General features: G+C 45.7%; 1 protein-coding gene across 1 annotated transcript in view; it reads left to right on the plus strand.

Annotated features, from left to right (window-relative positions):
• Window positions 1-544: 544 nt before the first annotated feature.
• Window positions 545-27,041, plus strand: part of FGF18 (fibroblast growth factor 18) — a 267,365-nt gene continuing 240,868 nt past the window's right edge. Inside the window, exons 1-2 of the mRNA XM_069762297.1 lie at window positions 545-556; window positions 9,327-9,507. Of these exons, the coding sequence (XP_069618398.1) occupies window positions 545-556; window positions 9,327-9,507 (193 nt within the window). The remainder of the gene's footprint in view (window positions 557-9,326; window positions 9,508-27,041) is intronic.

A 27,041-nucleotide genomic window follows, 5' to 3' on the forward strand; every position in this document is an offset into this window, starting at 1 on the left:
CACGTGTGCCGCACGTGTGCCACACTGATGTGCCACATAAACGCACCGACACACGGACACGGATAATTCCGGTACCGATTTTTCCGGTACCGGAATTATCTGGACGTGTGAGACTGGCCTAACATAGAGATGTAGCAGCATCTCTATGCTATGCAAGCTGTCAGCGCTGCATTGATAAAGTTACTGATCATGCTCTGAGCATGATAAAGCAACTTTGCTAGCTCTGGTGACCTGAATGTCGTTATGATGACATTGGGTCACCATGGCAATGATCGGGACGCCGCAGTGTCTCCGATCCTAGAGCAGTCCGATCCCTCTACCTGCTCCTGAAATTCTGCAATCGAGTTCGATCTCAGCATTTAGGGGGTTATAGTGCCAGGAGTGATGCAGGACCGCTCCTGGCACTGATTGCCGGGTGTCAGCTGTCAGGATCAGCTGACACCCGGCGGCTATCGCGCATGCACAGTGTCTGTGCGCTCAAAATCACGTGGACATATCCATACGGCCCAAGGCCAATAAGGGCCAGTCACAGAGACATATGGATATGTCTAAGGAGGTAAAGGGGTTAAGCTCCATCATTACATGTACTAACAGCAGCAGAGTTAGCATATTTATTTCTGCTCAATATTAAGTGATACAATTAATATTAATAGAAAATATATTTATTATAGCATATTAATAGAATATTCACTAAATATGCATCTGAAAATTACTTTATTAAAAAAATTATGCCTTACACAGTTTTTAAAGTTGAAGGTAGACACAAGTTCGTAGAGCTCAACTTTTAACCCCTATCTGACATATGATGTACTATCCCGTTGAGGTGGGGTGGACCCGTATGACCACCGACGGGATAGTACGTCATACGCGATCGGCCACGCTCATGGGGGAGCGTGGCCGATCGCGGCCGGGTGTCAGCTGACTTTCGCAGCTGACATCCGGCACTATGTGCCAGGAGTGGTCACGGACCTCCCCCCGGCACATTAACCCCCAGCACACCGCGATCAAACATGATCGCGGTGTGCCAGCGGTATAGGGAAGCATCGCGCAGGGAGGGGGCTCTCTGCGGGCTTCCCTGAGACCCCCGGAGCAACGCGATGTGATCGCGTTGCTCCATGGGTCTCCTACCTCCTTCCTCGCTACTGCAGGCCTGGATCCAAAATGGCCGCAGCATCCGGGTCCTGCAGGGAGGTGGCTTCACTGTGCCTGCTCAGAGCAGGCGCTGGGAAGCCAGGACAAGTGCATGTCAGATCGCTGATCTGACACAGTGCACAGCAAAGTGTCAGATCAGCGATCTTACACTATAACATGATGCCCCCCGGGGCAATGTTATAGTGTAAAAAAAAATATTCACATGTGTAAAAAAAAATTTAAAAAAATTCCAAAAAAAATTCCAAAAGAAAAAAAATATTCTTCCTATAAATACATTTTTTTATCTAAATAAAAAAACAAACAATAAAAGTACACATATTTAGTATCGCCGCGTCTGTAACGACTCCACCTATAAAACTATATCACTAGTTACCCCTTCAGTGAACACCGTAAAAAAATTTAAAAAAAAAACGAGGCAAAAAATAACGCTTTATTCTCATACTGCCAAACAAAAAGTGGAATAACTCGCGATCAAAAAGACTAATATAAATAAACATGGTACCGCTGAAAACATCATCTTGTCCCGCAAAAAACAAGCTGCCATACAGCATCATCAGCGAAAAAATAAAAAAGTTATAGTCCTCAGAATAAAGCAATGCAAAAATAATTATTTTTTCTATAAAATAGTTTTTATTGTATAAAAGCGCCAAAACATAAAAAAAAGATATAAATGAGGTATCGCTGTAATTGTACTGACCCGAAGAATAAAACTGCTTTATCCATTTTACCAAACGCGGAACGGTATAAACGCCTCCCCCAAAAGAAATGAATAGCTGGTTTTTGGTCATTCTGCTGTTATGACCTGGTGGTTAGGAGCACCCGGAATGACCTGATGGTTAAACTCACAGGACAAGCTCTGGGAAGTGGGAACTTTGCTGACCGCAATCCCTAATCCTATCACACACACTAGAAATAGCCGTGGAGCGTACCTAACAGGCCTAGACGCCTCGACACAGCCTTAAGAACTAGCTAGCCCTAGAGATAGAAAATAAAGCCTACCTTGCCTCAGAGAAATTTCCCCAAAGGAAAAGGCAGTCCCCCACAAATATTAACTGTGAGTTAAGATGAAAGTCACAAACACAGAAATGAAACAGGTTTAGCAAAGGGAGGCCAGACTGACAAAATAGACAGAGGATAGGAAAGGTATCTTTGCGGTAAGCACAAAAACTACAAAAGACCACGCAGAGTGTGCAAAAAGACCCCCGCACCGACTCACGGTGCGGAGGCGCCACCCTGCATCCCAGAGCTTCCAGCTAGCAAGACAAAATCATGAAAGCAAGCTGGACTAGAAAACCATGAGCAGAAAATAACAAACGGGGACTTAGCTTCTTGCAGGAAGAGACTGGTCTCCAGAAGATCCAAGAGCGAACTGAACCAGCACAGGAACATTGACAGCTGGCATGGAGTAACGATCTGAGTGGAGTTAAATAGAGCAGCCAACCAAAGGATAAACCACGTCACCTGTGTAAGGAACCTCAGAAGCAGCAGCTTCACTCACAGCCACCAGAGGGAGTCCATGGACAGAACTCGCCGAAGTACCATTCACGACCACAGGAGGGAGTTCGACAACAGAATTCACAACAGTACCCCCCCTTGAGGAGGGGTCACCGAACCCTCACCAGAGCCCCCAGACCGATCAGGATGAGCCAAATGAAAGGCACGAACTAGATCAGCAGCATGAACATCAGAGGCAAAAACCCAGGAATTATCTTCCTGACCATAACCCTTCCACTTGACCAGGTACTGGAGTTTCCGTCTCGAAACACGAGAATCCAAAATCTTCACCACATACTCCAACTCCCCCTCGACGAACATCGGGGCAGGAGGATCAACGGAGGGAACCATAGGCGCCACGTATCTCCGCAACAACGACCTATGGAACACATTATGGATGGCAAAAGAAGCTGGAAGGTCCAAACGAAATGACACAGGATTAAGAACCTCAGAAATCTTATATGGCCCAATGAAACGAGGCTTAAATTTAGGAGAGGAAACCTTCATAGGGACATGACGAGATGACAACCAAACCAAATCCCCAACACGAAGTCGGGGACCAACACAGCGCCGGCGGTTAGCGAAATGTTGAGCCTTCTCCTGGGACAATGTCAAATTGTCCACCACATGAGTCCAAATCTGCTGCAACCTGTCCACCACCGTATCCACACCAGGACAGTCCGAAGGCTTAACCTGCCCTGAAAAGAAACGAGGATGGAAACCAGAATTACAGAAAAAAGGAGAAACTAAAGTAGCCGAGCTGGCCCGATTATTAAGGGCGAACTCAGCCAAAGGCAAGAAGGGCACCCAATCATCCTGATCAGCAGAAACAAAGCATCTCAGATATGTTTCCAAAGTCTGATTAGTTCGTTTGGTTTAGCCATTAGTCTGAGGATGGAAAGCCGAAGAAAAAGACAAATCAATGCCCATCTTAGCACAAAAGGACCGCCAAAACCTCGAAACAAACTGGGAACCTCTGTCCGAGACGATGTTCTCTGGAATGCCATGCAAACGAACCACATGCTGGAAAAACAATGGCACCAAATCAGAGGAGGAAGGCAATTTAGACAAGGGTACCAAATGGACCATCTTAGAGAAGCGATCACAAACCACCCAAATGACCGACATCCTTTGAGAAACAGGGAGATCAGAAATAAAATCCATGGAAATATGCGTCCAGGGCCTCTTCGGGATCGGCAAGGGCAAAAGCAACCCACTGGCACGAGAACAGCAGGGCTTAGCCCGAGCACAAGTCCCACAGGACTGCACAAAAGAACGCACATCCCATGACAAAGAAGGCCACCAAAAGGATCTAGCCACCAGATCTCTGGTACCAAAGATTCCAGGATGACCAGCCAACACCGAACAATGAACCTCAGAGATAACTCTACTACTCAATCTATCAGGGACAAACAGTCTCTCTACTGGACAACGGTCAGGTCTATCAGCCTGAAACTTCTGCAGTACGCGCCGCAAATCAGGGGAGATGGCAGACAAAATTACCCCCTCTTTAAGAATACCCGCCGGCTCCGGAGTCAGACATGAAACTCTTTGACAGGGCATCAGCCTTCACATTCTTAGATCCCGGAAGGTATGAAACCACAAAATCAAAACGGGAGAAAAAGAGCGACCATCGAGCCTGTCTCGGATTCAACCGTTTGGCAGACTCGAGATAAGTCAAATTCTTGTGATCCGTCAAGACCACCACGCGATGTTTAGCTCCTTCAAGCCAATGTCGCCACTCCTCGAATGCCCACTTCATGGCCAACAACTCTCGATTGCCAACATCATAATTACGCTCAGCAGGCGAGAATTTTCTAGAAAAGAAGGCACATGGTTTCATCACCGAGCCATCAGAACTTCTTTGCGACAAAACAGCCCCTGCTCCAATCTCAGAAGCATCAACCTCGACCTGAAACGGGAGCGAAACATCTGGCTGGCACAACACAGGGGCAGAAGAAAAACGACGCTTCAACTCCTGAAAAGCCTCTACAGCCGCAGAGGACCAATTGACCACATCAGCACCTTTCTTGGTCAAATCAGTCAACGGTTTAGCAATACTAGAAAAATTAGCGATAAAGCGACGGTAAAAATTAGCAAAGCCCAGGAACTTCTGCAGGCTCTTCACAGATGTCGGCTGAGTCCAATCATAAATGGCCTGAACTTTAACAGGGTCCATCTCGATAGTAGATGGGGAAAAAATGAAACCCAAAAATGAAACCTTCTGAACTCCAAAGAGACACTTTGACCCCTTCACAAACAAGGAATTCGCACGAAGGACCTGGAACACCATTCTGACCTGCTTCACATGAGACTCCCAATCATCCGAAAAGACCAATTTGTCATCCAAATATACAATCATGAATCTATCCAGGTACTCTCGAAAGATGTCATGCATAAAGGACTGAAACACAGATGGAGCATTAGAAAGCCCGAATGGCATAACCAGGTACTCAAAATGGCCCTCGGGCGTATTAAATGCTGTTTTCCATTCATCGCCCTGTTTAATTCGCACAAGATTATACGCCCCTCGAAGATCTATCTTGGTGAACCAACTAGCCCCCTTAATCCGAGCAAACAAATCAGACAGCAGCGGCAAAGGATACTGAAATTTGACTGTGATCTTATTAAGAAGGCGGTAATCAATACAAGGTCTCAAAGAGCCATCCTTCTTGGCCACAAAAAAGAACCCTGCTCCCAATGGTGACGACGACGGGCGAATATGACCCTTCTCCAAGGACTCCTTTATATAACTCCGCATAGCGGCGTGTTCTGGCACCGATAAATTGAACAGTCGACCCTTAGGAAACTTACTACCAGGAATCAAATCAATAGCACAATCACAATCCCTATGAGGAGGTAGGGCACCGGATTTGGGCTCATCAAAAACATCCCGGTAATCCGACAAAAACTCAGGGACTTCAGAAGGAGTGGAAGACGAAATTGACAGCAATGGAACATCACCATGTACTCCTTGACAACCCCAGCTGGACACAGACATTGATTTCCAATCCAATACTGGGTTGTGGACCTGTAGCCATGGTAACCCCAAAACGACCACATCATGCAGATTATGCAACACCAAAAAGCGAATATCCTCCTGATGTGCAGGAGCCATGCACATGGTCAAATGAGTCCAGTACTGAGGCTTATTCTTGGCCAAAGGCGTAGCATCAATTCCTCTCAATGGAATAGGATACTGCAAGGGCTCCAAGAGAAAACCACAGCGCCTGGCAAACTCCAAATCCATCAAGTTCAGGGCAGCGCCTGAATCCACAAATGCCAAAACAGAATAGGACGACAGAACTCGCCGAAGTACCATTCACGACCACAGGAGGGAGTTCGACAACAGAATTCACAACATTCTGCCTCAATAATCGGAATAAAAAGCGATCAAAAAAATGTCACATGCCCGAAAAGGTTAGCAATAAAAACGTCAACTCGTCCCAAAATCAAGACCTCACATGACTCTGTGGCCCCAAATATGGAAAAATTATAGCTCTCAAAATGTGGTAACGCAAAAAATATTTTTTGCAATAAAAAGCGTCTCAGTGTGTGACGGCTGCCAATCATAAAAATCCACCAAAAAACCCGCTATAAATAGTAACTCAAACCCCCCTTCATCACCCCCTTAGGGAAAAATTAAAAAATTAAAAAAATGTATTTATTTCCATTTTCCCATTAGGGTTAGGGCTAGGGTTATGGTTAGGGCTAGGGTTAGGGCTAGGGTTAGGGTTGGGGATAGGGTTAAGGCTACAGTTAGGGTCGGGGCTAAAGTTAGGGTTGGGGCTACATTTACGGTTGGGAATAGGGTTGGGATTAGGGTTAGGGGTGTGTCAGGGTTAGAGGTGTGGTTAGGGTTACCATTGGGATTAGGGCTAGGGGTGTGTTTGGATTAGGGTTTCAGTTATAATTGGGGGGTTTCCACTGTTTAGGCACATCAGGGGCTCTCCAAACGCGACATGGCGTCCAATCTCAATTCCAGCCAATTCTGCGCTGAAAAAGCAAAACAGTGCTCCTTCCCTTCCGAGCTCTCTCGTGTGCCCAAACAGGGATTTACCCCAACATATGGGGTATCAGCATACTCAGAACAAATTGAACAACAACTTTTGGTGTCCAATTTCTCCTGTTACCCTTGGGAAAATATAAAACTGGGGGCTAAAAAATAATTTTTGTGGGAAAATTTGTATTTTTTATTTTCACGGCTCTGCGTTATAAACTGTAGTGAAACACTTGGGGGTTCAAAGTTCTCACAACACATCTAGATAAGTTCCTTGGGGGGTCTAGTTTCCACTATGGGGTCACTTGTGGGGGGTTTCTACTGTTTAGGTACAGTAGGGGCTATGCAAACACAATGTGACGCCTGCAGACCATTCCATCCAAGTCTGCATTCCAAATGGCACTCCTTCCCTTCTGAGCCCTCCCTTGCGCACAAACGGTGGTTCCCCCACATATGGGGTATCAGCGTACTCAGGACAAATTGGCCAACCACTTTTGGGGTCCAATTTCTCCTGTTACCCTTGGGAAAATACAAAACTGGAAGCTAAAATATAATTTTTGTGGGAAAATGTTTTATTTTTTATTTTTACGGCTCTGCATTATAAACTTCTGTGAAGCCCTAGGTGGGTCAAAGTGCTCACCACACATCTAGATAAATTGCTTAGGGGGTCTATGTTCCAAAATGGTGTCACTTGTGGGGGTTTCAATGTTTAGGCACATCAGTGGCTCACCAAATGCAACATGGCGTCCCATCTCAATTCCTGTCAATTTTGCATTGAAAAGGCAAACGGCGCTCCTTCCCTTCCAAGCTCTCCCATGCGCCCAAGCAGTGGTTTATCCCCACATATGGGGTATCAGCGTATTCAGGACAAATTATACAACAAGTTTTGGGGTCCAATTTCTTCTCTTACCCTTGGGAAAATAAAAAATTGGGAGCGAAATGATCATTTTTGTGAAAAAATATGATTTTTATTTTTACGGCTCTGCATTATAAACTTCTGTGAAGCCCTAGGTGGGTCAAAGTGCTCACCACACATCTAGATAAGTTCCTTAGGAGGTCTACTTTCCAAAATGATGTCACTTGTGGGGGGGGTTTCAATGTTTAGGCACATCAGTGGCTCTCTAAACGCAACATGGCGTCCCATCTCAATTTCAGTAAATTTTGCATTGAAAAGTCAAATGGTGCTCCTTCCTTCTAAGCTCTGCCATGCGCCCAAACAGTGGTTTACCCCCACACATGGGGTATCAGCGTACTCAGGACAAATTGTACAACTTTTGGGGTCCAATTTCTTCTCTTACCCTTGGGAAAATAAAAAATTTGGGGCGAAATGATCATTTTTGTGAAAAAATATGATTTTTTATTTTTACGGCTCTGCATTATAAACTTCTGTAAAGCACTTGGTGGGTCAAAGTGCTCACCACACATCTAGATAAGTTCCTTAGGGGGTCTACTTTCCAAAATGGTGTCACTTGTGGGGGGTTTCAATGTTTAGGCACGTCAGTGGCTCTCCAAACGCAACATGGCGTCCCATCTCAATTCCTGTCAAAGTTGCATTGAAAAGTCAGACGGCGCTCCTTCGCTTCCGAGCTCTGCCATGCGCCAAAACAGTGGTTTACCCTCACATATGGGGTATTGGCGTACTCAGGACAAATTGTACAACAACTTTTGTGGTCCATTTTCTCCTATTACCATTGGTAAAATAAAACAAATTGGAGCTGAAGTAAATTTTTTGTGACAAAAAGTTAAATGTTCATTTTTATTTAAACATTCCAAAAATTCCTGTGAGACACCTGAAGGGTGAATAAACTTCTTGAATGTGGTTTTGAGCACCTTGAGGGGTGCAGTTTTTAGAATGGTGTCACACTTGATTATTTTCTATCATATAGACCCCTCAAAATGACTTCAAATGAGATGTGGTCCCATAAAAAAATGGTGTTGTAAAAATGAGAAATTGCTGGTCAACTTTTAACTCTTATAACTCCCTAACAAAAAAAAATTTGGTTCCAAAATTGTGCTGATGTAAAGTAGACATGTGGGAAATGTTACTTATTAAGTATTTTGTGTGACATATCTCTGTGATTTAATTGCATAAAAATTCAAAGTTGGAAAATTGCGAAATTTTCGCCAAATTTCCATTTTTTTCACAAATAAACGCAGGTAATATAAAATAAATTTTACCTCTATCATGAAGTACAATATGTCACGAGAAAACAGTCAGAATCAGTGAGATCCGTTGAAGCATTCCAGAGTTATAACCTCATAAAGGGACAGTGGTCAGAATTGTAAAAATTGGCCTGGTCATTAACATGCAAACCATCCCTGGGGGTAAAGGGGTTAAATGAACATGTCAGGTACAAGAAAAATACCACAACGTTTCCTTCACTCTAAACTTGCTGTCTGTCTTGCAGAAGAGACAGTGAAATGGATTACAGGGGGTCAGGGTAGATCTTTCCAACAAAAAGAAGTTTAAGTTATGGGATAATGGCAGCAGGAACATGTTTTTTGTAGAAGTTATTTAAGGAAGAAATTTAAAGGACAGTTGACCAAACTTCATATATGCTTTATTTTACAGGAAGTTACAGAAAATAATGATGACGAGAACTAATTTGTGCATACGTTACCCACAAATGTGTTATTACTGCAATTGCTACAAACACTTATATTTATCATTTTTCATCAGATGTTTGCTGCTGAGGAAAATGTAGACTTTCGCATTCATGTTGAAAATCAAACAAGAGGAAGGGATGATGTGAGCAGGAAACAGCTTCGGCTTTATCAACTCTATAGTAGAACAAGCGGGAAACACATTCAGGTTCTTGGAAGAAGAATAAGTGCTAAGGGTGAAGATGGAGATAAATATGGTAAGGTAATTTGCTTTCATGTTTATTAGAAAAGAAATCTTTTTTTTACTTTATATTCTTCAGCATGTGGAGCATGGCGCCTTTTAATGCAAATATTCACCACACCACTAGATGAAGTTCTTAAGAGGCTTTTCTGCTGTTTTGGCGCCTCTGGAACACAACAAATGTAACATGGTGTCCGCAATCTGTTCAAGCCAAATTTGCACTCTTTCATTTATGAGTCCTGCTGTGTGATTGAACAGCAATTTTTGACTACATATATTGACTACATAAATTACACTACATATTCTGCATATATAATTTTTAACAAAGATATATTGCCATGTTATGGAGAAATTTTGCAACAAATTCTGATGTCCATGTTCTCCAATTACGCTTGGTAAAATGAAAAATGTAATATTAAAACAATATTTTTGTGGACAAAATTTCATTTTATACTTTTGTATCACAATGTTAAAAACTTTTACTAAGCACTTGTGAGTCCAAAATGGTCACTACACCCCTAGATGAATTCCTAGGGGGGTATAGATTCCAAAACTGAGTCACTTGTGGAAGGTTTATGCTGGTTTGATTCATCAGCGGGTCTGCAAATATTGCAAGGCATCTTCAAATTTTTCCATTAAAATTTCTCCCCAAGAATCAAATGGTGGTCCGTTTTTTCCAAACCCTGCTGCTTGCCAAAACTGTATTTTTTGACTATGGGTTATTGCCAGATTTGCAAGAAAATGTGTAATACATTTTGGGGCTCATTTTCTCCTATTATCTTTTAAAAAAAAGAAAACTTTGCGGCTAAAGCAATATTTTAGAGGAAAATTTTTAAAATTTTTGTCCTTTTTTTTACTTTACTTTTGGTTAATTCCTGTGAAGCACTGGAAGGGTTACTAGTGATGAGCGAGTATACTCGTTGCTCGAGTTTTCCCGAGCACACTCGGGTGACCTCCGGGTATTTGTTTTTGCTCCGAGATATAGTTTTCATCGTCTCAGTTGCATGATTTACGGCTTCCAGATGTGGGAATTCCCTAACAAACAGGCATTCCTCACATGTATTCAGCGTATCTGGAAGCCGTAAATCATGCAACTGAGGCGATGAAAACTATATCTCTGAGCAATAACAAATGCTCGGAGGTCACCCAAGCGTGCTCGGGAAAACCCAAGCAACGAGTACATTCCCTCATCACTAGTTAACACTTTTTTGTATAGCACTTTTAGGCTTCTTTCACACGTCCGTGTCTCCGGTATGTGTGGTGACAGTTTTCACACGTACTGGAGACACGTACACATGTAGAGTGTGTTTCCACGGACCATGTGTCCTGTCAGCACGGACGGAAAAACGGTCCACACATGGAAAACACACATTGATGTCCTCCGTGTGACATGCATCGGCATTGGGGAAGAAGCGCTACAGTAAGCGCTGTTCCCCGGCAGCAGGTACTGAAGCCGGCTCTCATAATTTTCCCCTGGTCTGCCGGCAAGCAGAAAAGAATGATGAGCATTACATTAAAGTCCAAACGACAGCAGTTGGGGGCTTTTGGGACTCTTACCCCCATCATCCGACACCTGCTTCCGCTAATAACAGTGGCAGTGGGTGCGGATGATCGGGGTATTCCACAGCCGCCGCCTGCGTTCTAACTAAATAAATGAATGAAAAACCCGACTTGGGTTCCCCCTATTCTCTTAAACCAACCAAACAAAACTCACAGCTGGGGGCTGTAACCCTCAGCTGTCAGCTTCTGAAATGTTGGTTATCAAGAATAGAGGGGTCCCCATGCAGTTTTTTTAATTATTTAAATAACTCATTTAAAAAAACAGCATGGGGTCCCCCCATTTTTGACAACCAACCTTGCTAAAGCTCACAGCTGGTGGCTGGTATTCTCAGGCTGGTAAGGGGTCATTGATATAGGTCCCTCCCATCATAGAAACAGCAGCCTGCTGCTGCCCAAAAAACGCGCATCTATTAGATGCGCCTTTTCTGGTGCTTTGCCCAGCTCTTCCCACTTGCCTTGTAGCTGTGCCAAGTGGGGTAATATTTTTGGGGTTGATGTCAATATGGCATTGCAAAAATAATTACTTTTTCTATAAAATAGTTTTTATTGCGTAAAAACGGCAAAACAAAAAAGAATTATATAAATGTGGTATTGCTGCAATCACACCGACTCGGAGATTAGTCATCTAGTCACTTATATTGCACGAGGAGTGATGCAAAAAATAAATAGAAGCAATTCTTTACCTGCTGTTGATTTTTCCATTCTGCCTCACAAAGATCGCAGTAAGGCTTGGCTCACATTTATCCTGTTCTCTATGCTGAGCGCTTACACCTGGGTTTCTGTGTAAAATCTCTGAAAAACGTGATTTAGATGGAACCCCCGGCAGACGATTCCCTATAATGAGGCAGATGGAGACACTTTGTGTTCTGTCTGTCTTATAATTCGTCGGTGTCTCTCTTTTTTAGAGTGCATGAAAATGTGATCGGCCACAGTTTTGTTCACTTCTGAAAAGAAGGACGTCGCTGAACAGAGTCAAGACAGAGGCCAGAGTAAAGCTGCTGCCTTATTATAGTGAATGGACCGCTCAGGGGTTTCATATGTATCATGTCATTCAGAAATTTAGGCCACGTTCAGTATTTGGTCAGTATTTTACATCAGTATTTGTAAGCTAAAATCAGGAGGGGAAAAGTATAATAGAAACATGTGCACCACTTGTGCATTTTTCACCAACTTCTGGTTTTAGCTTGCAAATACTAATGTAAAATACTCACTAAATACTGAACGTGTGATCGTAGCCTTTGATGGAAGTGCTCAGCGTAGAACACAGGATAAACATGTTTACATGATTCAAAATGTTATGTAAATTTTAAATACAAAAGCTTCAACTCAATCCACCAAAAAAGCTAATCTCCACAAAGGTCCGACATCTGTCAAAGGAAATATAGTTTTTTTTTGCGTCACTGGTAGTACAAAGGCTTTGGAAAAGTGCTATGCCTCCCTGTCCACCCCCCCATCCCCCAAAGAAATAGAGAGTTCTTTGTTCCCAAATTTGAATGCCCCCTCCCTTCTAAGCCCCAGTGTGCCTAAACTATATTTATCATTCACATGTTTCACATTTCTGTAGCAATGAGAGCCTGCCTAATTTACTGGGTCCATGACTCCAGAAGCATGAGCTGGGCACAATGTATGAGCACTACAATGGCAGATTTGCAATTTTCTCTCAGCAATATCCACTACTGCTTGTTTCTGGAAAACATACATGGAGTCAAAATCGTCACTATACCTGTAGATAAATTACTAGTGGGGTGTTTTTCCCAAAATGGGGTCACTTGGGGAATTCTGCTCATCTGGCACTTAGGGCCTCTGTAAATTGTCCGTAAAATATTCTATGATAATTTATCGTCCAAAAGTCAAATACTGCTTCTTCCCTCCCGAGCTTTAGTTTTTGTGGAGCGCCCCTGTGGGCAAGGGGTACTCGGAACTGGGTCCTTCGGTTCTCAGGGGGATGTCACGGTGGCTGACCCGATCTGTGGCCCGTGGGACTTCCGTGTAAAAGGGAAAGGTCTTTAAAGGGATAATGTTTGTGACGCCACCTGTGGTATTCGGTCAGGATGACCAACGCTGCTTTAAGGGGTCCACTGGGGTGATGTTATAGCAGCTGGATGGTATACCTTCCCACAGGTGAAGTATGTCCCCAGGGCTTCCCAGTGTGTAGATGGTGGATGGTGAATGGCGTAAGGCGCAGTGAAGAATGAGGACACAAGGTTGCAGTCTCTTTACCTTTTTACTGAAGACTTCAGCATCCACAGTCTCAGATCACAGGGCAGGCAGAGTCCGGCCGGTTTGGAGGCAAATCCAGAGTCCCCTTATCCAGGTGGAAATCAGTAGCCTTCTTCTAGCACCTGGGTGTTGTAGTACCTTATTGCTGAGCCTCTCATAAGGTCTTCACAACTGTTGTAGATGTTCTAGATGTTATGTCTCTCTCTGTCCCCCAGATGGATAGGACAAACCCATATGACCGGCGGCTTGATGCTTTTTACAGGGACTCTAGCATGCCCCGGCCTCTCGTGGGTGCCACCTTGCCTCCTGGGTATGGGGCGGATCAGTAATGTGAAATTAGCTGTCCTGCTGGTCTCTGGAGCAAGGTATAAAGGATGGTTGCTCCCTCGGTGTTCCGGCTACCGGATCCTGCGCCTCAGAAGGAGACAGCCTGTGCAGGGCAGAACTCCTTCTGGTTTTCACTCCTTTTGCTATGACTTCTTCTCACTCTCTACAATACAGTTCTCTGTTCATGTCCTTTGTTAGGAACTGCTGCACGTGGGGCCGGCGCAGCTCCGTGACCTTCTGTCTGGGTCTCTGACAGGCTTCCACCCCTGTCAGGGACCAACTACCTGAGCCGAAGCTCAGCCAGCAAATGCCTAACTTCCTCTCCAGGCCACCAGTTTTACCTAAGTGTAAAGAGTGCCCTAATAAATAGGAGCATAGCTCCCCCTGGTGGACTGGAGTATGAAATGTGTTGTATGCTTGTGGTACCTGGTAAAGGGATCTCCTTTATTGCCTCCAAATGTAACATCACTCCCCCCTAGAGGAGAATGATATTACTGCAATAACCAGGACCCTGGGGCGCTGTACTACCCCCCGTTAAATCCAGTACTCCGGGATTGGGAAAAGAAAACAACAATACATTAGCAAAAAGACATTAATTTTTAAAATGCTATAAAACAAGTTAATATAACTGTGCTTCCCTTTATGGGAGGAGAGGATGCTTGAACGTTACAACCAAAAACATATTTACATTGTGCGCGCGACTTTAAGTAAAGTAGGAAACAGTTATTAACTAGCTATGAAACACAATTACCTGTTCAGGTATACTATCTACTAAGTGCAAAGGCAAACATTCTATCTTTATTCAAGTGCAAATCAACATTTGATTACTTTTATTCTTTTCTAACTGCCAAGTTTCAACCAATCCCCACGGGCTTAGTTTATTCAAATGCAGAACAGTCTATCAACCCCCACGGGCTCACTGCATTTTCTTTCAATTTATTCAAAGTACATCATATTAGACTATCTATCTTCAACTCTAGAATATTGGCTACATACTATCGACTAGAGTTGAGCGACCTTGACCTTTTTAGAGTCGAGCCGGGTTTCGCGAAACCCGACTATCTCAAAAGTCGGGTCGAGTGAAATCGGCCGATTATGACGTAAAGTCGGGATCGACCGAAACACGAAACCCAATGCAAGTCAATGGGGCAGCATAGTCGGCAGTGAGTGGGGGCCAGGAAAACACCTAGAGTGCCCATTTTAATGTCAAAACCATCCATTCTTCTTAATGAAGCTTGTCAAGGGTAATTTACCTTATAATAATTGTAAGGCATTTGAAATTGGGGGTCATTTGGCTAAAGTTGTGGTGGGTAGGGCTGGTTCAAGTAATTAGTGGGCCCAGGAAATCTGGACCACGTCACGGCAGTGGAGCAGGGAGAGGTAAGTATTTCAACTTTGCAAGTGCTGTGAACCTGAGCAAGCAGGGGGGCCCACTCGTTGGCATTGGCACTGGCACAGGGCCCCTCAAAGTACAGCGGTGTGTTTGCACGGCGGGGGCGCCTCCCACCGGCAGCAACACTTTTGCGTACTATGAGAGGCCCTGTGCCAGTGACGTCGCCAACTAGTATTCCTCCCCCCACCTGATGAAGGAACCTGCACTTTCATCTGCACCTTCCTCTTTGTCCCCGTGTAAGGTGGTATGGTATGCGGGAAGAGCAACCTGACTTTCAGCAGGGTCACAATGTTGTTGTGTAGCGTGCACGGGGAATGTTGCGTTATGGGTCAATGTACCAGCAGACTCATCTATCACTGGCTGGGCAATGGGCAGGATGAGGAGGAAACACAGATATAGGCCCAAAGAATAAAGTTGGCTAAATGCAGTTTAAAATTGGTAACACAGGAATAACCAGGGGGCATTGCAGTGGAGGACAACTGGAATGAGAGGCTGACACAGAGAGTAGGCCCAAATCAGTAAGTAGTCGAAATGCAGTTCAAAATTGGCAACCGTAGTAAACAGGCGGCACAGCTTTGTTCAGTGGAGGAGAACAGCAAGGAGTGGCAGACACCGATAGTAGGCCCCAACCCAACTAGTAGGCCAAATGCAGTCTAACATTAACAACTACTTAACGAGCGCCTGAAAACGGAATTTCAGGACAGGAAACCAGGAGAACAGCAAGGAGTGGCAGACACCGATAGTAGGCCCCAAACCAACTAGTACGCCAAATGCAGTTGTTCCGTTTAACCACAATTTAATGAGAGCCTGAAGATAGAAGTTCAGGAAAGGCAACCTGGAGAACACCTTGTAGTGGAACACACCATCTCTCTACACCCCATACCCAATTTGTAGGCCTAATGCAGTGTAGTTTCCATGAACTACTAAACGAGAGCCGGAAGATCGAAGCTCAGGAAAGGCAACCTGGAGAACACCTTGGAGTGGAACACACCATCTCTCTACACCTCATACCCAATTTGTAGGCCTAATGCAGTGTAGTTTCCAACAACTACTAAACGAGAGCCGGAAGATCGAAGCTCAGGAAAGGCAACCTGGAGAACACCTTGGAGTGGAACACACCATCTCTCTACACCCCATACCCAATTTGTAGGCCTAATGCAGCGTAGTTTCCAACAACTACTAAACGAGAGCCGGAAGATCGAAGCTCAGGAAAGGCAACCTGGAGAACACCTTGGAGTGGAACACACCATCTCTCTACACCCCATACCCAATTTGTAGGCCTAATGCAGCGTAGTTTCCAACAACTACTAAACGAGAGCCGGAAGATCGAAGCTCAGGAAAGGCAACCTGGAGAACACCTTGGAGTGGAACACACCATCTCTCTGCACTCCATACCCAATTTGTAGGCCTAATGCAGTGTAGTTTCCAAGAACTACTAAACGAGAGCCGGAAGATCGAAGCTCAGGAAAGGCAACCTGGAGAACACCTTGGAGTGGAACACACCATCTCTCTACACCCCATACCCAATTTGTAGGCCTAATGCAGCGTAGTTTCCAACAACTACTAAACGAGAGCATGAAGATCGAAGCATTGGCGAGGAAACCTGGGGAACACCTTGGAGTGGAACACACCATCTCTCTACACCCCATACCCAATTTGTAGGCCTAATGCAGCGTAGTTTCCAACAACTACTAAACGAGAGCCGGAAGATCGAAGCTCAGGAAAGGCAACCTGGAGAACACCTTGGAGTGGAACACACCATCTCTCTACACCCCATACCCAATTTGTAGGCCTAATGCAGCGTAGTTTCCAACAACTACTAAACGAGAGCCAGAAGATCGAAGCTCAGGAAAGGCAACCTGGAGAACACCTTGGAGTGGAACACACCATCTCTCTACACCCCATACCCAATTTGTAGGCCTAATGCAGTGTAGTTTCCAAGAACTACTAAACGAGAGCCGGAAGATCGAAGCTCAGGAAAGGCAACCTGGAGAACACCTTGGAGTGGAACACACCATCTCTCTACACCCCATACCCAATTTGTAGGCCTAATGCAGCGTAGTTTCCAACAACTACTAAACGAGAGCCGGAAGATCGAAGCTCAGGAAAGGCAACCTGGAGAACACCTTGGAGTGGAACACACCATCTCTCTACACCCCATACCCAATTTGTAGGCCTAATGCAGTGTAGTTTCCAAGAACTACTAAACGAGAGCCGGAAGATCGAAGCTCAGGAAAGGCAACCTGGGGAACACCTTGGAGTGTAACACACCATCTCTCTCCACCCGATACCCATTTTGTAGGCCTAATGCAGTGTAGTTTTCTACAACTACTAAACGAGAGTCGGAAAACCGAAGCAATGGCAAGGAAACCTGGGGAACACCTTGGAGTGTAACACACCATCTCTCTCCACCCCATACCCAATTTGTAGGCCTAATGCAGCCTACTTTCCGACAACTACTAAACGAGAGCATGAAGATCGAAGCTCAGGAAAGGCAACCTGGGGAACACCTTGGAGTGTAACAAACCCTCTCTCTACACCACGGAAGGGCTGATTCTTAGGAAGGAAGGCTGTCGGAAAGAAGCAGGGCGCGTCCGAGGGTGATTATATTCTTATTAGGTATATACTCACCCTCGGACGCGCCCTGCTTCTTTATTTGTAATGAATGTTTATTTGCAATGTGGTTTTGACTTACTCTATTTTTTTGGTAAATAATGATTTTATTATTTTCATTGTTTTGCATCTTCTTGGCAATAATATAAAGAAGACGCGACAGGACAACACTCGGTGGATGCCATATCTGTGTTTTAAATTGAAAAAAACTTTCAGTTAACTACTTGCAGGAGAAAGTTATTGTAGCTGGTGGCCATTTTTAGTACTGTACCAGATTTTTGTTGTATGTGTTTGTTTTTAATGTTAAAATGTCTGCATTTGATATCTCTCCAGTATTTTCTTTTTTATAAGCAAAATACTTATTTTTATATTTTCTGATGTTGGTTCAAGGGGTACACGGGCAGCAGTAGACAGGTCAGTGGAGGCCTAGTGGAAGGAGGGACCGCAGACAGGCTTGGAAGCCCTAACATAATAAATTGGGCTGGCTGTAGGCAATTTAAAATTGGTTCCAGGGGAACACGGGCAGCAGTAGACAGGTCAGTGGAGGCCTAGTGGAAGGAGGGACCGCAGACAGGCTTCGAAGCCCTAACATAATAAATTGGGCTGGCTGTAGGCAATTTAAAATTGGTTCCAGGGGAACACGGGCGGCAGTAGACAGGTCAGTGGAGGCCTAGTGGAAGGAGGGACCACAGACAGGCTTCGAAGCCCTAACATAATAAATTGGGCTGGCTGTAGGCAATTTAAAATTGGTTCCAGGGGAACACGGGCAGCAGTAGACAGGTCAGTGGAGGCCTAGTGGAAGGAGGGACCGCAGACAGGCTTCGAAGCCCTAACATAATAAATTGGGCTGGCTGTAGGCAATTTAAAATTGGTTCCAGGGGAACACGGGCGGCAGTGGACAGGTCAGTGGAGGCCTAGTGGAAGGAGGGACCGCAGACAGGCTTCGAAGCCCTAACATAATAAATTGGGCTGGCTGTAGGCAATTTAAAATTGGTTCCAGGGGAACACGGGCGGCAGTAGACAGGTCAGTGGAGGCCTAGTGGAAGGAGGGACCGCAGACAGGCTTCGAAGCCCTAACATAATAAATTGGGCTGACTGTAGGCAATTTAAAATTGGTTCCAGGGGAACACGGGCAGCAGTAGACAGGTCAGTGGAGGCCTAGTGGAAGGAGGGACCGCAGACAGGCTTCGAAGCCCTAACATAATAAATTGGGCTGGCTGTAGGCAATTTAAAATTGGTTCCAGGGGAACACGGGCGGCAGTAGACAGGTCAGTGGAGGCCTAGTGGAAGGAGGGACCGCAGACAGGCTTGGAAGCCCTAACATAATCAATTGGGCTGGCTGTAGGCAATTTAAAATTGGTTCCAGGGGAACACGGGTGGCAGTAGACAGGTCAGTGGAGGCCTAGTGGAAGGAGGGACCGCAGACAGGCTTCGAAGCCCTAACATAATAAATTGGGCTGACTGTAGGCAATTTAAAATTGGTTCCAGGGGAACACGGGCGGCAGTAGACAGGTCAGTGGAGGCCTAGTAGAAGGAGGGACCGCAGACAGGCTTCGAAGCCCTAACATAATAAATTGGGCTGGCTTTAGGCAATTTAAAATTGGTTCCAGGGGAACACGGGCAGCAGTAGACAGGTCAGTGGAGGCCTAGTGGAAGGAGGGACCGCAGACAGGCTTCGAAGCCCTAACATAATAAATTGGGCTGGCTGTAGGCAATTTAAAATTGGTTCCAGGGGAACACGGGCGGCAGTAGACAGGTCAGTGGAGGCCTAGTGGAAGGAGGGACCGCAGACAGGCTTCGAAGCCCTAACATAATAAATTGGGCTGGCTGTAGGCAATTTAAAATTGGTTCCAGGGGAACACGGGCGGCAGTAGACAGGTCAGTGGAGGCCTAGTGGAAGGAGGGACCGCAGACAGGCTTCGAAGCCCTAACATAATAAATTGGGCTGGCTGTAGGCAATTTAAAATTGGTTCCAGGGGAACACGGGCGGCAGTAGACAGGTCAGTGGAGGCCTAGTGGAAGGAGGGACCGCAGACAGGTTTCGAAGCCCTAACATAATCAATTGGGCTGGCTGTAGGCAATTTAAAATTGGTTCCAGGGGAACACGGGCAGCAGTAGACAGGTCAGTGGAGGCCTAGTGGAAGGAGGGACCGCAGACAGGCTTCGAAGCCCTAACATAATATATTGGGCTGGCTGTAGGCAATTTAAAATTGGTTCCAGGGGAACACAGGCGGCAGTAGACAGGTCAGTGGAGGCCTAGTGGAAGGAGGGACCGCAGACAGGCTTCGAAGCCCTAACATAATAAATTGGGCTGGCTGTAGGCAATTTAAAATTGGTTCCAGGGGAACACGGGCGGCAGTAGACAGGTCAGTGGAGGCCTAGTGGAAGGAGGGACCGCAGACAGGCTTGGAAGCCCTAACATAATCAATTGGGCTGGCTGTAGGCAATTTAAAATTGGTTCCAGGGGAACACGGGCAGCAGTAGACAGGTCAGTGGAGGCCTAGTGGAAGGAGGGACCGCAGACAGGCTTCGAAGCCCTAACATAATAAATTGGGCTGGCTGTAGGCAATTTAAAATTGGTTCCAGGGGAGCACGGGCGGCAGTAGACAGGTCAGTGGAGGCCTAGTGGAAGGAGGGACCGCAGACAGGCTTCGAAGCCCTAACATAATCAATTGGGCTGGCTGTAGGCAATTTAAAATTGGTTCCAGGGGAACATGGGCAGCAGTAGACAGGTCAGTGGAGGCTTAGTGGAAGGAGGGACCGCAGACAGGCTTCGAAGGCCTAACATAAGAAAAATGTCAATACAATGGTATTGACAGTGCCAGGCATTGAAGGATGTCAGCACATAGACTAAACATTGGTGGAGCTGTGAGAGAAAATTTTGCAAGTCGTAGAGCACTGTTTGACCTGGGGGGGGACTGTCTTGTGGCCGGTGGTACAGGCCCAGGGCCCCTCATTTACAACGGTGTGTCTGACGTTGGGTGCGCACCACCACCGCCAGACACTTTATTGTACTATGAGGGACCTAGTGGCAGTGCCGTCGACCAAAAGCGGGCACACCCACCTCTTCAGACAAACAGTACTCTCACGGGTGCTGGCGCCAAGTGGCGATACCACGGCCCCGTGTGGGGAGTTTGGCCATTTAGGGAGGTGTTAACATGTCGGATGCTGGACAATCAGGTGCTGCAAATTACGAGATTGGAAAAGTCGTTCAGAATAGTCCACAGGCAAGACCTTTACATAGGAAAGCTAGGTGTCAGCCGGGCAAGGTGGGGCAAAAGATTTCGAAATCCAGTTGTGGTTCATTTTAATGAAGGTTAGATCATCTACATTTTGGGTAGCCAGACGAGTCCTTTTTTCTGTTAGTATTGAACCTGCAGCACTGAATACTCTTTCTGATAGGACACTAGCTGCCGGGCAAGCAAGCTCCTGCAATGCATATTCTTCCAATTCTGGCCAGGTGTCTAATTTTGATGCCCAGTAATCAAATGGGAATGACGGTTGAGGGAGAACATCGATAAGGGATGAAAAATAGTTTGTAACCATACTGGACAAATGTTGTCTCCTGTCACTTTGAATTGATGCTGCAGTACCTGTCCTGTCTGCGGTCATAGCAAAATCACTCCACAACCTGGTCAGAAAACCCCTCTGGCCAACGCCACTTCTGATTTCTGCCCCTCTAACTCCTCTGGTCTGCTGGCCCCTGCAGCTCGTGTGAGAACGATCACGGGCGCTGTGTGCAGGGAATGCCAGAAGCAAACGGTCAACAAGAGTTGATTGTTTGGTTGCTAATATTAGTTCCAAGTTCTCATGTGGCATTATATTTTGCAATTTGCCTTTATAGCGAGGATCAAGGAGGCAGGCCAACCAGTAATCGTCATCGTTCATCATTTTAGTTATGCGTGTGTCCCTTTTGAGGATACGTAAGGCATAATCCGCCATGTGGGCCAAAGTTCCAGTTCTCAAATCTCCGGTTGTGCTTGGTTGAGGGGCAGATTCAGGCAAATCCACGTCACTTGTGTCCCTCCAAAAACCAGAACCCGGCCTTGCCGCGCCACCAATTTCCAGTGGCCCCGGAAAAGCTTCCTCATTACAAATATAATCATCCCCATCATCCTCCTCGTCCTCCTCCTCCTCTTCGCCCGCTAACTCGTCCTGTACACTGCCCTGGCCAGACAATGGCTGACTGTCATCAAGGCTTTCCTCTTCCTCAGCTGCAGACGCCTGATCCTTTATGTGCGTCAAACTTTGCATCAGCAGACGCATTAGGGGGATGCTCATGCTTATTATGGCGTTGTCTGCACTAACCAGCCGTGTGCATTCCTCAAAACACTGAAGGACTTGACACATGTCTTGAATCTTCGACCACTGCACACCTGACAACTCCATGTCTGCCATCCTACTGCCTGCCCGTGTATGTGTATCCTCCCACAAAAACATAACAGCCCGCCTCTGTTCGCACAGTCTCTGAAGCATGTGCAGTGTTGAGTTCCACCTTGTTTCAACGTCTATGATTAGGCGATGCTGGGGAAGGTTCAAAGAACGCTGATAGGTCTGCATACGGCTGGAGTGTACGGGCGAACGGCGGATATGTGAGCAAAGTCCACGCACTTTGAGGAGCAGGTCGGATAACCCCGGATAACTTTTCAGGAAGCACTGCACCACCAGGTTTAAGGTGTGAGCCAGGCAAGGAATGTGTTTCAGTTGGGAAAGGGAGATGGCAGCCATGAAATTCCTTCCGTTATCACTCACTACGTTGCCTGCCTCAAGATCTACAGTGCCCAGCCACGACTGCGTTTCTTTCTGCAAGAACTCGGACAGAACTTCCGCGGTGTGTCTGTTGTCGCCCAAACACTTCATAGCCAATACAGCCTGCTGACGTTTGCCAGTAGCTGCCCCATAATGGGAGACCTGGTGTGCAACAGTGGCAGCTGCGGATGGAGTGGTTGTGCGACTGCGGTCTGTGGACGAGCTCTCGCTTCTGCAGGAGGACGAAGAGGAGGAGGAGGGGGTGCGAACGGCTACAGCCAACTGTTTCCTAGACCGTGGGCTAGGCAGAACTGTCCCAAACTTGCTGTCCCCTGTGGACCCTGCATCCACCACATTTACCCAGTGTGCCGTGATGGACACGTAACGTCCCTGGCCATGCCTACTGGTCCATGCATCTGTTGTCAGGTGCACCTTTGTGCTCACAGATTGCCTGAGTGCATGGACGATGCGCTCTTTAACATGCTGGTGGAGGGCTGGGATGGCTTTTCTGGAAAAAAAGTGTCGACTGGGTAGCTCGTAGCGTGGTACAGCGTAGTCCATCAGGGCTTTGAAAGCTTCGCTTTCAACTAACCGGTAGGGCATCATCTCTAACAAGATTAGTCTAGCTATGTGGGCGTTCAAACCCTGTGTACGCGGATGCGAGGCTAAGTACTTCCTTTTTCTAACCATAGTCTCATGTAGGGTGAGCTGGACTGGAGAGCTGGAGATCGTGGAACTAGCGGGGGTGCCGGTGGACATGGCAGACTGAGAGACGGTGGGAGATGGTATTGTTGCCGCCGGTGTCCTAGATGCAGTGTTTCCTACTACGAAACTGGTGATTCCCTGACCCTGACTGCTTTGGCCTGGCAAAGAAACTTGCACAGATACTGCAGGTGGTGCGGAAAATGGTGGCCCTACACTGCCGGAAGGGATGTTGCGTTGCTGACTAGCTTCATTGGCCGAGGGTGCTACAACCTTAAGGGACGTTTGGTAGTTAGTCCAGGCTTGCAAATGCATGGTGGTTAAATGTCTATGCATGCAACTTGTATTGAGACTTTTCAGATTCTGTCCTCTGCTTAAGGTAGTTGAACATTTTTGACAGATGACTTTGCGCTGATCAATTGGATGTTGTTTAAAAAAATGCCAGACTGCACTCTTTCTAGCATCGGATACCTTTTCAGGCATTGCAGACTGAGCTTTAACCGGATGGCCACGCTGTCCTCCAACAGGTTTTGGCTTTGCCACGCGTTTTGGGCAAGATACGGGCCCGGCAGATGGAACCTGTTGCGATGTTGATGCCTGCTGCGGCCCCTCCTCCTCCGCTTCAGAACTGCTGCCGCCTGCACCCTGTTCCCCCAATGGCTGCCAATCGGGGTCAAGAACTGGGTCATCTATTACCTCTTCTTGTAGCTCGTGTGCAACTTCGTCTGTGTCACCGTGTCGGTCGGTGGTATAGCGTTCGTGATGGGGCAACATAGTCTCATCAGGGTCTGATTCTTGATCATTACCCTGCGAGGGCAATGTTGTGGTCTGAGTCAAAGGACCAGCATAGTAGTCTGGCTGTGGCTGTGCATCAGTGCACTCCATGTCAGATTCAACTTGTAATGGGCATGGACTGTTAACTGCTTCACTTTCTAAGCCAGGGACGGTATGTGTAAAGAGCTCCATGGAGTAACCCGTTGTGTCGCCTGCTGCATTCTTCTCTGTTGTTGTTTTTGCTGAAGAGGACAAGGAAGCGACTTGTCCCTGACCGTGAACATCCACTAACGACGTGCTGCTTTGACATTTACCAGTTTCACGAGAGGAGGCAAAAGAGCTAGAGGCTGAGTCAGCAAGATAAGCCAAAACTTGCTCTTGCTGCTCCGGCTTTAAAAGCGGTTTTCTTACTCCCAGAAAAGGGAGTGTTCGAGGCCTTGTGTAGCCAGACGACGAACCTGGCTCCACAGCTCCAGACTTAGGTGCAATATTTTTTTTCCCACGACCAGCTGATGCTCCACCACTACCACTACCCTCATTACCAGCTGACAATGAACGCCCCCGGCCACGACCTCTTCCACCAGACTTCCTCATTGTTTTAAAAACGTAAACAAACTAACGGTATTTGTTGCTGTCACACAAATTACACGGTGAGCTATAACTTCAGTATGATTTAGCTACCCCTTTACAGGTGAGTGAGACCACAACGAAAATCAGGCACAATGTTACACACTCTGTTGTTGGTGGCAACAAATGAGAGAGATGCCACACACGCAGGACTGTCACTGAAGCACAAATGTAAATATTAATCTCCCACTGATTTGATTTTTTTTTTTTTTCAGGGAGACTTTAGGAAAAAAAAATAATAGAATAAAATGATTTTTTCAGGAAGAATTTAGAAACCAAATAAAATAAAATTATTTTTTCAGGGAGAATTTAGAAAACAAATAAAACAAAAAAAGGCTTTCTATGGCCCACTGAGTGAGAGATGACGCACACAGGAGTCAGGAGTGGCACACAAGCCCAGAGGCCAATATTTATCTCCCACTGATTGATGTAGTGATTTTTTCAGGTAGATTTTGGAACCCAAATCAAGCAAAAAAAATAATAGGCTTTCTATGGCCCACAATTGGAGAGAGAGAGAGAGATGGCACACCCAGGAGTCAAGACTGGCACACAAGCAGAAAGGGCAATATTAATCTCCCACTGATTTGTTTTTTGTTTTTTTTTCAGGGAGACTTTAGGAAAAAAAACTAATAGAATAAAATGATTTTTTCAGGAAGAATTTAGAAACCAAATAAAATAAAATGATTTTTTCAGGGAGAATTTAGAAAACAAATAAAACAAAAAAAGGCTTTCTATGGCCCACTGAGTGAGAGATGACGCACACAGGAGTCAGGAGTGGCACACAAGCCCAGAGGCCAATATTTATCTCCCACTGATTGATGTAGTGATTTTTTCAGGTAGATTTGGGAACCCAAATCAAGCTAAAAATATAATAGGCTTTCTATGGCCCACAATTGGAGAGAGAGAGAGAGATGGCACACCCAGGAGTCAAGACTGGCACACAAGCAGAAAGGGCAATATTAATCTCCCACTGATTTGTTTTTTTGTTTTTTTTTCAGGGAGACTTTAGGAAAAAAAAATAATAGAATAAAATGATTTTTTCAGGAAGAATTTAGAAACCAAATAAAATAAAATGATTTTTTCAGGGAGAATTTAGAAAACAAATAAAACAAAAAAAGGCTTTCTATGGCCCACTGAGTGAGAGATGACGCACACAGGAGTCAGGAGTGGCACACAAGCCCAGAGGCCAATATTTATCTCCCACTGATTGATGTAGTGATTTTTTCAGGTAGATTTTGGAACCCAAATCAAGCAAAAAAAATAATAGGCTTTCTATGGCCCACAATTGGAGGGAGAGAGGGAGAGAGAGATGGCACACCCAGGAGTCAAGACTGGCACACAAGCAGAAAGGGCAATATTAATCTCCCACTGATTTGTTTTTTGTTTTTTTTTCAGGGAGACTTTAGGAAAAAAAAATAATAGAATAAAATGATTTTTTCAGGAAGAATTTAGAAACCAAATAAAATAAAATGATTTTTTCAGGGAGAATTTAGAAAACAAATAAAACAAAAAAAGGCTTTCTATGGCCCACTGAGTGAGAGATGACGCACACAGGAGTCAGGAGTGGCACACAAGCCCAGAGGCCAATATTTATCTCCCACTGATTGATGTAGTGATTTTTTCAGGTAGATTTGGGAACCCAAATCAAGCTAAAAAAATAATAGGCTTTCTATGGCCTAGTCAGCAGGATCTCGGAGCAACATGGCAGATGTGACAACCTACATGGTGAGCTGCAGCATGTGCTACATGTTCGCAGATCGACCAGAAGAAGAATCCAATTTCACCTGTCAGAAGTGTAGACTAGTGGCCCTTTTAGAAGAAAAGGTGCGGGGTCTGGAAGAAAGAATAGCAACTTTGAAACTCATCAAAGAGAATGAAGACTTTCTAGACAGAACAGAAGCATCTCTACTGGTCACAGAAGGTGAAAAAAGTGTCAGAGAACCTCCAAAAGCAGATGAGTGGAAGCATGTGACCAAAAGAAGCAAGAAGACCATGGAGAAATCACCAACCACACAACTGAAGAACCGATATCAAATCTTTGTAGAGGATGAAGATGGCACACCTAAGGATGAAGCAATACCAGCAAGCAAAAAAGAAAAGGGCACACAGCGACAAGTGACAGCAAAAAGTACAGCCAAGAAGCAACGAAGAGTGGTGGTGGTGGGAGACTCACTACTGAGAGGCACAGAAGCAGCCATCTGCAGACCGGACATAACTGCAAGAGAAGTATGCTGCCTTCCAGGTGCGATGATCAAGGATGTGACCGATAGGATACCAAAGCTCTTCAGCTCCAAGGACGTCCACCCATTTCTTCTGATACATGTTGGCACCAATGACACGGCAAGGAAGGACCTACCGACAATCTGCAAAGACTTTGAAGAGTTGGGGAAGAAAGTAAAGGAACTGGATGCACAGGTAGTTTTTTCTTCTATCCTTCCAGTAGACGGGCATGGCACCAGGAGATGGAACAGGATCCTTGATGCAAACAACTGGCTAAGACGATGGTGCAGACAACAAGGATTCGGATTCCTGGACCACGGTGTGAATTACTGGTACGATGGACTCCTCGCCAGAGACGGACTACA

This window comes from Ranitomeya imitator, chromosome 4, assembly GCF_032444005.1.
Source record: "Ranitomeya imitator isolate aRanImi1 chromosome 4, aRanImi1.pri, whole genome shotgun sequence".
In the NCBI taxonomy this organism is placed as follows: Eukaryota; Metazoa; Chordata; class Amphibia; order Anura; family Dendrobatidae; genus Ranitomeya; species Ranitomeya imitator.